We start from the raw sequence: 12,045 nt of genomic DNA on the forward strand, positions 1-12,045 counted from the left end.
TTAATGGGAGGAAAAGGGAACGTGGGGAACAGAGTGCAGCCGCAAGTCGCACGAGGCCCCGCTGCAAGGACGCCTGCTGGTGGTCGTGAGCTCTGGGGTTGAAGCATTGCGCGCGCGGGCCATGGCCTGCAACAGCTCGCGTATCAGACTGTGGCCTCGCCCATGATGAAACGCGATGGCACTGCGAGTTTCCGCGGGGCCACGGGCCGTCTGGCAGTTCGAGCGGCGATTGCGATCTGCTTTGAGCGTGGTTCGTCGTGGATTGAGCGGAAAGGGTTGCGTTGTCTGCGCGTTGTGGATGCGGCTGGACGAGGGCTTGTCATTGGACCGTCGTGGGATTTTCCGAAACAATGCGAACACCCCAACTCCAATCAACCTGCATCGAAGCGCGCACTCCTTAACAGACCCCATGAACGCTGCGATTGCACGCGTCCGTCAAAAGGGGCATGAACGCCCAAATTGTGTTTATCAAATCTCTTTGTTGACAATCCTCCACATCATAGGGACCGTGTCGTTGCACTGCAGCTAATTTACATGTGCGCGTTCTGCACGCGTCGTCGCCAACGTTTCGCTTCCTCAGGTTTCCTGGTCCCCAACTCTGCATGTCGCACCGGCGTATCCAGTGTGTAAGCAGCGCCCTTGTGACACTGCGGGGCCTCGGTGATCGTACGAAGGGCCGTTGGAAGCCCTTTTGTTTCTTGCCACGCTTTGCGCCATCTTGGTGGGCTGCAAGAGCCGCAGCCAAGAGGCTTTGCGGTGACTTGCTCACTTCGCCAACTCCCCCACAAGGAGCGTGCGGTCTGAAGATGCGGAGACCACTGGAGATCGCCAAGTCAGCTCGGTCCACTTGTCTGGCATTATTGTGCGATTGAACCAGGAACGTGAGTAAGGTGGCCCCACGGAGTACGCTCAAGCCGCTTCACACGCGTGCCATGATGTAAACTTGGTAGCTTGGAAGCTTGTCATCGTGCTCACCGCTCGTTGCACTCATCGCGCTCGGAGTATTGAAACCTTGGCCTGCGAGATGCGAAGCGCAAGTTTGGAGAAAGATCACGCGCCACAGCGCAAGGAAAAGTGATGACTTACGGAGAGGTTCATCCCGTGGGTGGAAGCGGACGTCGTTCACCGCTCCCTTGTGGCCAGGTAGCTTGTGCAGAAGCTTTCCGGTGCCGGCATCCCAGATGGCTACACTTTGGTCTCCGCTACCAGCTGCAATCCGCTTACCCTCTGCGTCCCAGCTTGCCTTGAGCAAGTTGCGCTCCTGCCCTGTGGGAGCTCCATCGTATGTTTTTACTGCTCGGTCTGCAGGCGCAAACGGCCGTACATCCCACGTGCGAACCGTGGAGTCGTGTGCGTTGGACAGCAGGAGCGTGTTATCCGGCGACAGCTGCAGCGACGTGACGGTATCGGCATGGCCCAAGAGCGAATAGGTGACCGCCTTTTTCCTCAGGTCCCAGACCTTGATGTCGTTGTCGATACCACCGGTGAAGAGCTCATTGCCAGCCTCGGACAAGGCTATCGCTGTGATGGGGAACTCGGTCGGTATGAAACTAACGGCGTCCTTGGTTCTCGTGTCCCAGAGCTTTTCTGAATTAGCAATACCCCAATAGCTTCAAACGAGTCAACTCACACCAATGTATCCGTCGTCAGAGCCGCTGACAAGCACCTCCTCGCCGCGCTTGCTCACGTCCATGCAATTGATAACTTCTTCGTGGCCGGGGTGCCTCCGTATTCTCTCACCGGTTTCCACGTCCCAGCTTGCCAGGTGCATGTCGGCGGACGCAGAGAAGAGTACTCTCGAGTCGCGCGACCAATGCAGGTCCAGTACTGCTTGCTTGTGGCCAGTGAGGATTCCGTAGTTGTCGCAGTCTCCAGAGCTCCGCCAAAGTACTGCATTTCGTCAGCTTGTGTAGGTAGCTGACTCGGAAGGTCGACTGACATATTGAGCGGTCCATAGATCCAGATGCAATAATCTGGCCAGTAGGGTCAAACCGGGCTGCGAACACCTCCCCGCTGTGTCCGGTCAATTCCATCACAGGCGACTGCAGCACGCCGCCGCGCGGGACCTATCATGCCTGTCAGTCGCGGCATCTTTAGCAAATGTGCTTCTCAGGAGCAGTCGAGGCCGAACATACCGCGTGCATGAGCGCGCCATTTTGCGCTGAGCCATTGGCCACGGTCACCGCAGAGCTCCCGTTGGTCTTCGCATCTGGCTTTGCGCGTTTGACAAGCTGGGTAGAGCCGAACGAGTCGGCGGCGGGTCGCTTCTCGGCCGACATTTCCAGCGGATCAGGGTGTTCGGTTGGTGTGCGGTCGTTGGGCGGTGCGGTATGCGAAAATATCAGGCGCTGGACCGCAGGCAGTCGTCGCTGCGATTGTAAACTTCAGAGCATGCGCCGCGTGCTAGCGCGAGGCTGCTGGCTTAGTAACCTGGATCTGCGAGGTAGAGCACTCAGCACCTGCCTCGACCACCTTAACCTTATATCGACGACTCCAAAGCACCCCGCACACGCCGAACTCAAGACCCAACGCCCACGGACCCTCTGGCTGCTCGAGATACGGAGGCGCCGAGTTCTGCGAGATGGCTTCATCAAAGGCCGGCCGTTTGGGCGAGGAGTGAGCTCCACCCTGCCCAGCGTACACCCGTGGCATGCGCTAATCGTTGTCAGAGTCTGGAAGTAAGTTTCCACCTCCATGCGTGGGATTTAATCTGACCCTCAAGGACGCGGGTCGACAAAGTCAGCGCCGAGCTCGTCACGCTCACCTACGGAACGATAGTCGCGCAGCTATGCAAGGATTACGAGTTCAACTACGCGGAGGTCAACAAGCAGCTGGACCGTATGGGCTACAACATCGGTCTACGTTTGATCGAGGATTTCCTTGCTAAATCGAGCGCGCCGGCGTGCACAAACTTCCGCGAAGTGGCCGAGATGATATCAAAGGTAATCCCGCAGCATCACTTGGGGTGAGCGAGACTCATTAGGCGCACCAGGTCGGCTTCAAGATATTTCTGAACATCACGCCGACAATTACGAATTGGTCGAGCGACAACAAGCAGTTTTCGCTTATCTTTGAGGAGAACCCGCTGGCGGACTTTGTGGAGCTGCCGGACGACGGCCGAGCGCAGGACGAGCTATGGTTCTCAAACATACTTGTCGGTGTGCTGAGGGGCGCGTTAGAAATGGTACGTTGCACGTTGTTTTTGTACAGTCGCGTCAAGACTGAGCCACCCATAGGTGCACATGCAGGTGGAGGCGCACTTCACCAGCGATGTACTGCGCGGCAACGACACAACCGAGATGCGGATATCGCTCATCCGCTACATCGACGACGAAATGCCCCCCGACGATGAATGAGTGCGTGATGCTGTGGAGCGGCCAAGGGAAGGCGAATACCCATTCAATAGATGCGTGCGTTGGAGGACCTGGCTTATCATGGTAGAGAATTGCACTTGGGCGCGTCTTCGTCGGCGCTCCCCGTACGGGCCGGTAGTGCACTTGGGCGAAGTGCAAATTGTGGGGCCCGGTGAGACACCCACTTCCTAGAGTCGAACCACGCAGCCAGGCATGTAGACAGTGCTTTGCACAGAACCAGCACAGATGCAGGACCGAGGGATGCGCTGTGCGGATCACTGTGCAAAAAGTAGGGCGGGTTGGGTCGGCGTTGTGGGCCTCCGGGCGCTACAGCTCTCCACTACACGTCGTCTCCCCGTCAGATGACTGACAGCGTAGCCAACCCATCACCAACACAGCCATCCGAGACGTGCAAATAATGTGATGCAAGAAGTGCAAGCAGCGCAGTCGCAAATTGCACCTCGCCGTAGACGCGCAATCGTGTGGCGAGAATAAAAAGGCTGGGAGACCCAATAATAGCGACGTCACGTGCCACTCCCTTGGCGCGCCTGCCATCCTTGGCCGCCCCCCTCGTGGAGGTCGCAGTTGCCCGCTACTCTCTCGCCGTGCTGACTTCCACCCTCGCCCATCGCGCCCATCTCGGCGGCCTGCCCACTGCACCGCACGCCCGCGAAACCAGCACTCGTTGCGCGTCGCTGCCCACGTCCCGGCGCCCGCAGGTCATCAGGAATCACACCGTGTCGCGCCCCGTGTGCCAGCCTGCCTGCCCACTGCCGCAGGCTCCTCGCTCACCACGCCATCGCTAGACCCTGCTGCGCTCCGCCGGCGCTCCCCATCCATACCGTACATCACCACTCGCGCAACCACCCCCATCCATTTCGCGCGCAATCGCATCGCATTCGTCCCGCGCCCCTCCGCCCGCGCCGCACGAGATAGCAATCGCGGCCCTCCACTGCACCCAACACTGTCGCCACGGCTTGTGGTCCATGCAGCTCTAGCTCACGTCCAGCTACCGCGCCGAGGGTCGATAATCGCGACACCCCGAATCCACCCAGGCCGCCTTATCGCGCGCATCCCCACTCGCACGTACTTTGCTGGCGTCTGCTACAGTCGCCTCTGACCACCTCCTGTCGCGATGCAGAACCCCCAGATGGCCGCTCAGATGGCCAACATGAACGCGGGCGCAGGCCCTCTCGATGGCACACCCGTCATGGGTAACGGCCAGCGCCCGCTTCTCGATCCACGCGACCAGCTCAACACGTACATCTACGACTACTTCATCCGGACCGAGAACCATAAACTTGCCAAGGCTATGCTTGATGCCGACATGACCGTCAACTTGAAGCCAAAGTCTAGTCCGAGCGGAAGGAACGTCAATGGCATTGGTCCAGGAGATCTGCCTGAGCCCAACATGCCGCCTAACCAGAATACCGACACGTCGTTCCTGCTCGACTGGTGGGTTCAGTTCTGGGACATATTTAGCGCTGCCCGTGGCAAGAAGAGCAAGGGAAGTCAGTACATCGCGCATGCTCGTGTAAGTGCACCTTGCCTATGCGGGACCTCACCCGACTGACATGCGCAGAACGTAATGCAAGCTCAGCATGACAATCGAAACCAGCGCATGATGATGCAGGGTGGTATGAACGGCGTCCAGTACCAAAACATGCTGCGGGCAATGCCAAACGGTGCCCCTCCGAACGACCTCAAGCGTGCCGCCGCCATGAACAACCGTCCGTAAGTATTTCCTCACATCATAGGAAACCGCGTACTTGCTCACACTTCACGCTTTATAGGAACGGCAATCCCATGGCCAACATGAACCAACTGAAGGACCAGGCCATGATGTCGGCACAGATGCAACGAGACGGCTCGCAGATGGACATGAACGGACAACGGCCTCAGTCGCCCGGCTCCAACGAGAACGGAGGATCCCCAAACAAGCGTCAACGTGTTGAAGGTACCCATTCCATTAGCCCTCGAACGGCGCTCGCACACAGCCAAAGCTTGCGGCAAGCGCACATGGATCGTTCTGGCTCCGAGGCTAACCATATGCCCTTTGCAGGTGCAATGAATGCGGGTAACATGCCCGGGAACCAGTTTGGAGAATTCGCCCAGCAGGGGCAGAATGCGCAACAAAAGCAAATCGAGGTATATGCCCAAAGCCTGGCCCAACAACAGAGAGTGGCGCTCAATAACCATCAGGGGATGAACAATGTCGCACAAGGTTCTCCGATGAACCAGTCCGGCCTGCCTGGCGAGGGAGAGATCTTTGTCGGCAACCAACCGCGACCGGCTGGCATGCCTGCTGGAGGCGCTCCGCCCCAAGGCAACCATGCGCTGCAGGACTACCAGATGCAGCTAATGCTGCTCGAGCAGCAGAACAAGAAGCGGTTACTAATGGCCCGACAGGAGCAAGACAGCATGTCTGGTCCACACGCACAGGGCCCTGGCTTCCCTCCTAATATGTCGCCCCAGGGCAGCAGAGCTGGGCCTTCGCCTAACCCCAGTGATCAAATGAAGAAGGGTGCCACCCCACGCATGGGTCCGCAAGGTCTCCCCGGATCGCCTATGCCAGAAGGTGCCATGCAACCACAACGGAATTCCCCTGCGCCTGGTGTAGCATTCGATCCCAACACCATGCCTCCGGGAATGCCCCCACAGTTCGCCAGCTATCCAAACGGAATGAACCCGCAGATGATGAGGCCTCCAAGTTCGCATCCTCAGTTCAATGGACAGGTAACACAGGAGCAAATGCAGATGATGCAAAGGAATCAAATGGCCGCCATGCAAAACGGTGTCGTTTGGCGTGGACCGCAAGGCCAACCCGGAATGATGCCAGGACAGCAGCAGATGGGACCCATGGGCGCCAACCCTCAGCAGAATCGCCAGATGCCACCTCCTCCAGCACCCGCTGGTGAGCAGCCTCGTACAGAGCCGTCGCCTTCCCAGCCCGCTGCGCCCCCAACGCCCTCACAATCCAACAAAGGGAACCCCAAGAAGAAGAACACCAAAGACAATAAGGTAAAGTTGCGCGCTACATCTCCCCCTCTGAGCATCGTTGATATTGATATTAGAAGCCCGCAAACAAAAAAGGGGCAACAGGTGCGACTCCGGCAGCTTCCGGTGGCGAAGAACCAGCGACTCCGACCGCTCCGATTACACCGGTACATCCCAAGTCGTCTTTCGGTGGTCCGAATGGACAACAGCAGCCTCCCCAGGCCGCTCAATCGCAGCAACCTGCGCAACAGCAGCCGCCGCCCATGGACAACGGTCCCGGGGCGTTTGGTCAACTCAGTGTGAACGAAGATGTAAGTCACCAGATGTACTTTCCACCAATTGTAGCTAATGAATAGCAGCCTTCGTTCGACAACCTCGGCCTTGCGTTCGATGATTCGAACACTCTGGAAAATTTCGACTTCGATTCTTTCCTTCATGTCGGCGATGACTCGACCGGCTTTGGCTCATTAGGGGCCGAGTTTGGCTTTGGAGATATAGAAGCTGAAGCCAACTAGAGATTGGCCTCACGCTCCAGGGTTCGTCGGCTACCACGCTTGAGGTCTGCCGGCGCCCCTGCAACACTTTCTGTACAGGAGCCGAGTCTCTTCCGGATCTATTTGTCGAATCTTTGAGAACAGTCGTATACACTATTGGCCGCATGCCGCGAAGACTAAGCCGCCGGAGAGGACAGGAAGGTTGCAGTCGGCTGGCTGTCACCCACCTGCCGGCCCGACGCACAAAAACGTTCATATACCCGTTACCTATTTTTTCTATTCCTTCCACAGCTTACTTACCTTTTTTCTCTCACTACAGTACGTCTGGTTTCCTCCTTTTTCCTTGTTGTTCCGGAGCATGGGTTGGTGCGGTAGCGAGATCTACAGTGTTTGCTTGCTTGCTTTGATATGGGTGCCTACTTGCTACAAAGGGAAAGTCTTAATCTGATACGGTACGGCGCTTTCTGGGAATGAAGGGCTGCTAGTGTTTGTGCTTCCGAGTGCGCCACTGGTCGATGTCGCGTCCGATGCTTTGTTGGTTGCTTTGATACGTACGTACGTCTTACGGGCTACCCCATTCGCTTGGTTATGGCGTGGGCGTTTTCTTTATATGTTGCTTGTTTTGTGTATTCAAAGGGAAGGGGAAAGCGGAGGGCAAGGGGAAGAGGCATAGTTGTTTATGAGTGTGTTGAGTGTGTTATACCATACTGCTGCTACGTTTTTATATACGCGACGTTTTTGATGTGATGATGGTTGGGCGTAGTGTGTCATGTGAGTGGCTCGTTTGGGGCGACTATTCGCCTCGAGCTATAATAAGTCATCGTTGTTCATTGGTGCACTTGAGCCGTAGAGCATGTTGAGGTGGTCGGCTGACTGCTGCGTGTCGGCTAACGACGGTCAGGGAGGTGAATGTACGTACCGGTGTGAGACGCGGAAATCATCGTAGAGTAAAGGCAAGAGGCGCGCGCGATTGGGACTAGAATCGATTTCTCCACGTTCAGGTGGCAAATGGAAGGGAAGCGGAGGGACGGAAGAGACGTGAAGGTGCCGAAATCGCGGGCGCGTAGGAAAGTAGTGCGCAGACCTAGTGCAGATGAAGCACGGTAGCTGTGGCATCGGTGGATCGGTGGGTTTGATGAATCCTGGAACGGGTGTTGCTCGAGGATAGTGAAATTGTTGTGCTTAGGGGTTGACGAGGCTTGGGCGCAGCTTCAGCGTGAGCTCGATTGCTCTATAGTTTCTCGAGAGTTGGAGCGACGAGACTGTCTGGAGGTGCATGTCGTATAGTTCTTCGAGGTGCGAAAAGGAATAGGATGGTCACCGTAGATACTGGGGGCATTGGGTCCGCTGGGTAAGACTGGTAAAGCTGTCGGAATCTTGTTCAGATGGGCAAGCAGTACAGACGAAACAAAAACAAGATTATGTAAGATCAGAATGCCTCAAAGTTTTCACGACAGTCGCATCTTCCGCCACCAATGTTTCCGAGACTTAGGTTCCAACCCATCGTTTTGGGAATTAGCCTCTACCGCTGCTTTTTGGCGGGCGCTATTTGTAGCGGACGTAAGAACGTGTGCAAGTTGTGCGGGTGTCAATTTATCTTCCAATAGCCGGTGAAACCATCGCGACTCTAAGAGATCCCGTCTCTTTCTGTCTCTCTTGAGGCAAGCGTGTGCAGAAACAATTTCCATAGTCTCCCAGACTGTTTCTCGATCCAAGTGTCTGAACTGCTCTCCGAGCAAGTCTTGAATTTCTGCATCAAGGACTACTGTTCTCGGACCTGACGATAGTATCGCTTTCAGCATTCTCGGCTTCACGCCTTGCCTATTCAGTGAAGCTCTTAACCACGAGTAAATATTCTCCAATGAGGCGAGATTAGGTCCTTTGGATTCCATGAAGAGGTGTAGGTCGTATGCAACTGCCGTCGACGTAAATGACTGGCACTTGAGATGGCTCCACTGACGGCCGGGATTACTCTTTTCATAGGCTTGCTCTAGCTCGTCCAGGTATGCGACTGGTGACCTTTTTTTGGTGGCTTCCATGGACTTTGCCGCCTTGAAGAAGCAATGGAATATATTCTCGTGCCCGAATAGACCGATATTGGCAGCTTTGAACTCGGCCAATAGCGCACCGCATATTGCTAGATCTGCATCAAAATCTTTTGCCTGGTGGCTTTTCAAAATTTCCTGCATGTCTGTCGTCATGAGAAAATCCTGGACTGTCCTGTGTAGAAAATCAACTCTGGATTGGCTAGATCCTTCGACGATTGGTGGAGTTATCTCAAGCATCCCCTTACTTCGTCCGTTGATTCGTTTCTGAACCTCTAGCATTTTAACGTAAATTTGCTGTGTTGACAAAAGATGGCAAGGCATTTCCAGAGCCACGGAAGGGTCATCTTCTTGCTCGTCCAAGTACCAGTAGGCCAGAGGCGACAGCGGATCGGATCGCGCAAGAGTGACCTGGAACATTTGAGCTAGTTGCTTCCTGTAGAACGGATCTAAGGACAGGAATATGTGGCGGTAAAAATCTTCCAAGTCAGCGGGCAACGAGTGCAGTCGCTCGTGTAATTGCGACATGCGATCCGCATTGCGTAGCCCATCCACCAAGGAACGCACCACAAGGTGTACCCAAAGGAATACTCCTTGCGACTTTTCGACTATTTCGTCGAGTATCTCATTCGCCTGATGATCCATGTCTCTGAGATTTTGAAAATCATGTCGTGTGCCCAAGTGATCCTGCACGTAGCGCTGAATATCCTTCTTGTTGAGGTCTTCAAGACGAAGCTGACAGTGTGGTTTGTTGCCATACGCATCTTTGAAAATATTCCAGGGTCTACTCGCGATACACAACTTGACATTGAGACATTCTAGGAACGAAATCGTCTTTATGAGATCGTCTTGGTCGCCTCTGTACTCGTCCAGGCCATCGATGAACATGCAGAAAGCAGTAGCGACTTGGCCCATCTTAGAGAGTCGCTCGAATGCTGCGAGAAGTGCCCTTTGAGACCAGACAATTTCAACGTCAGCAGAACGGCCGATCATTGCTGTTTGCACATCATTCCAAGCTTCAGGAGCCACCAATTTTATCAGCGCTGGGAATTCTTGTAGAATCTCGAACAGAAGGGTTCGCAAAAGACCTTCTTGGGATCGTTGTAATTCGGATCCATTGACCCAGAAGAAGTAGCTTGTGATCACGAGACGAGTATCTGGCCCTGCCCATTGACGCAGACTGATGGGAGTCTGATCGTTATCCACCAGATATTTGACCAGCGTACTTTTACCACTACCAGGTTTGCCACTGATCCAGTAGACCTTCTCGGAGCTCTCAAGCCATGGCTCGAAGCACTTTGAGTACATCCAGCTGAAGGTGTTTTGATGAGCTTGAGGGATCTTGGAGTGTCGAAACCTCATCTGGTCAAACCTAAGGCTGCTAAGAACGGCCTTGTTGCTGCACAGGTCTATGGCTTCTTTTTGAACCATTGGGACAAACTCAGGGGATTGGCTCATGGCTGCCTGAATGACTTCTGGCTTTTCTGGAACGACTGGGGTAGTGACTTTCTGGGATACTGTCGCTTCGAATTGCAGCTTTAGCTGTTGTTGCGCAACCTTGATCTCTGAAATAGTCTCAACGAAATGTGTCCCCATTTGTCGAGCGATGTTTTTATTTCCGTCTTCGAGACGATCCATTACATCTTTCCAGGCTCCTCTGCAGAAATCAGCACTGCTTTCGTGTACTGTGTCCGTCTAAATATGAAAAGGAGCACTATACCCTTGTAAAATTTGCAGTTCTAGTACGAGTTGCGACCGATATGTGTCCAATTTCCTCCTCATTGCTTCTAAATCGCTCTCTTTCCATGCCGTCGCAAGAGCCGCTTTGAGACTCTTCCACTTCGAACCAGGCTTCTTCGATTTCAATGCTTCGAGCGCAACTATCATCTCCTCCGCTGCAGCTTTGCAGTTGGTGGCCAGGGTTACAAGCGAGGTGCGGGTTGTCTGCGTAGCCAGCTTGTTCTCTTGAATACTATTGATACCCGCATTCAGCTTTTCGCAAGACTGCTGCAAACTCCATGCGATATCTTCATCGGACTCAGCCTCGCGCGTGGCGCCATCTTGCGACTGGTAGATCTTGACTGCAGTATTGAATAGTTTACCAGTGAAATCGATGAATTGAAAAATATTGCCGGCCAGCCCTACAGCTGCTAAAGTTTCGAGGACCATGTTGGCTCATGAACGCGCACAAGCCCATGAGATGTGGAGTTCGAACGTCACTGACAATGTGCCGCTGCCTCGACAACGCTGGGCTAAAGCGGGGCTTAGCAATTGGTGTCCAGGCTTGGTGTCAGGGCTGTATACGAGGCCAGCACCAATGAAACGGAGACGGCTGGCATAGAATTCCTCGCCCCTCGCCTCACGCAGGTGACTGACCTACTGTGTTTCTTCAACACTCTCATTTCCAGAAAGAATTGCGTATTTATATAACCCACGCAGTTTCCAACCTGCGCACTTCGCTGGCAGTTCTTTTGATTGAGCTCCGGCATACCTCAGGCGGTAAAATCATGGCTCGTGCACCTCTGCGCCCAACTTTCCACCGTCTGATCGCCACATCGAATGATCGTGTGCATACCTAGACTCGGATACGCAATCTATGGTCACTGTAGATAGTCAGTAAATAACATAGTGAGTGATTGGGTTGAAGGGCAGGAGGGTTATGTGTCCAAAGCGGACTAGGATGCACCCCGCTTTTTGGGGCCAAGGCTGGACTTCACATAGACTGGCTCAGCCTTCCGCACACATTGATGCGGTATATGGTGCCATACATTCTTCTTCTAGTATCGATTTGATCCGCTGCAGGTGAGATTAATGAATGACACTTAGGGGCCATGATAATGTAATCTCCGGTGGTGTGCCGATGAACAGTTGACGGCATGAGGATCTCAAATTGCAATCACTAAGAAGACCTTAGAATGATTCAAGAGAAGTTTGGGCCGGGAGTTGAGTTCGCGACACAACAGTGCCTTACTCAATGGGCACAAGACATCATTGACGCATCGCCGCGTGGCGTACCGAAGCACTATGCCATCATGAGTTCACCAGAAGTCTAATACGATCTGCTGTTCAAGAACAATGCCGTTGCGGCAGAGATCCAAACCATTTTGCTGAACGGCCTCCTCGTCTCGAAGTTCTGGATCCCACAGCAGTTTTCGC

The 12,045-nt window shown here is 54.4% G+C and overlaps 4 protein-coding genes across 4 annotated transcripts; 2 read left to right on the forward strand and 2 right to left on the reverse strand.

The window, feature by feature from the left end:
• Positions 1-426: 426 nt before the first annotated feature.
• Positions 427-2,381, reverse strand: CC84DRAFT_1164326 (WD40 repeat-like protein). Its single transcript, XM_018178464.1, has 5 exons — positions 2,136-2,381; positions 1,940-2,066; positions 1,631-1,890; positions 1,087-1,582; positions 427-818 (listed from the first exon to the last, which is right to left on the reverse strand). The coding sequence occupies exons 1-5, from the start codon at positions 2,277-2,279 to the stop codon at positions 766-768; spliced, it is 1,080 nt and encodes a 359-aa protein (XP_018036273.1). The 5' UTR covers positions 2,280-2,381; the 3' UTR covers positions 427-765.
• Positions 2,382-2,581: 200 nt separating this feature from the next.
• On the forward strand, positions 2,582-3,747 carry CC84DRAFT_1259242 (trafficking protein-like protein particle complex subunit 3; the record flags this gene model as incomplete). Its single annotated transcript, XM_018184895.1, has 5 exons — positions 2,582-2,616; positions 2,670-2,678; positions 2,723-2,942; positions 2,993-3,184; positions 3,237-3,747. 5 exons carry the CDS (start codon positions 2,582-2,584, stop codon positions 3,354-3,356), a joined length of 576 nt encoding a protein of 191 aa, XP_018036274.1. The 3' UTR covers positions 3,357-3,747.
• A 577-nt stretch (positions 3,748-4,324) lies between these two features.
• Positions 4,325-7,149, forward strand: CC84DRAFT_740437 (uncharacterized protein). Its single transcript, XM_018187253.1, has 5 exons — positions 4,325-4,887; positions 4,936-5,087; positions 5,147-6,374; positions 6,431-6,661; positions 6,710-7,149. The coding sequence occupies exons 1-5, from the start codon at positions 4,489-4,491 to the stop codon at positions 6,863-6,865; spliced, it is 2,166 nt and encodes a 721-aa protein (XP_018036275.1). The 5' UTR covers positions 4,325-4,488; the 3' UTR covers positions 6,866-7,149.
• A 1,800-nt stretch (positions 7,150-8,949) lies between these two features.
• On the reverse strand, positions 8,950-11,058 carry CC84DRAFT_1092576 (uncharacterized protein; the record flags this gene model as incomplete). Its single annotated transcript, XM_018174467.1, has 2 exons — positions 8,950-10,454; positions 10,605-11,058. Coding segments are annotated over 2 exons (1,959 nt in total), but the record flags the coding sequence as incomplete, so codon positions are not given.
• Positions 11,059-12,045: the final 987 nt, after the last annotated feature.

This window comes from Paraphaeosphaeria sporulosa (assembly GCF_001642045.1).
Source record: "Paraphaeosphaeria sporulosa strain AP3s5-JAC2a unplaced genomic scaffold CC84scaffold_5, whole genome shotgun sequence".
NCBI classification, from domain to species: domain Eukaryota; kingdom Fungi; phylum Ascomycota; class Dothideomycetes; order Pleosporales; family Didymosphaeriaceae; genus Paraphaeosphaeria; species Paraphaeosphaeria sporulosa.

Bases quoted from the DNA above. Each gene is read 5' to 3' on its own strand.
- CC84DRAFT_740437 (XM_018187253.1), top strand. From the start codon at position 4,489: ATGCAGAACCCCCAGATGGCCGCTCAGATGGCCAACATGAACGCGGGC. The intron at 5,088-5,146 runs GTAAGTATTTCC...CACGCTTTATAG, and splicing joins GCCGCCATGAACAACCGTCC to GAACGGCAATCCCATGGCCA. The intron at 6,375-6,430 runs GTAAAGTTGCGC...TGATATTAGAAG, and splicing joins AGAACACCAAAGACAATAAG to CCCGCAAACAAAAAAGGGGC.
- CC84DRAFT_1164326 (XM_018178464.1), bottom strand. From the start codon at position 2,279: ATGTCGGCCGAGAAGCGACCCGCCGCCGACTCGTTCGGCTCTACCCAG. The intron at 2,067-2,135 runs GTATGTTCGGCC...CAGGCATGATAG, and splicing joins ATGGCGCGCTCATGCACGCG to GTCCCGCGCGGCGGCGTGCT. The intron at 819-1,086 runs GTAAGTCATCAC...GGCGATCTCCAG, and splicing joins CCCACGGGATGAACCTCTCC to TGGTCTCCGCATCTTCAGAC.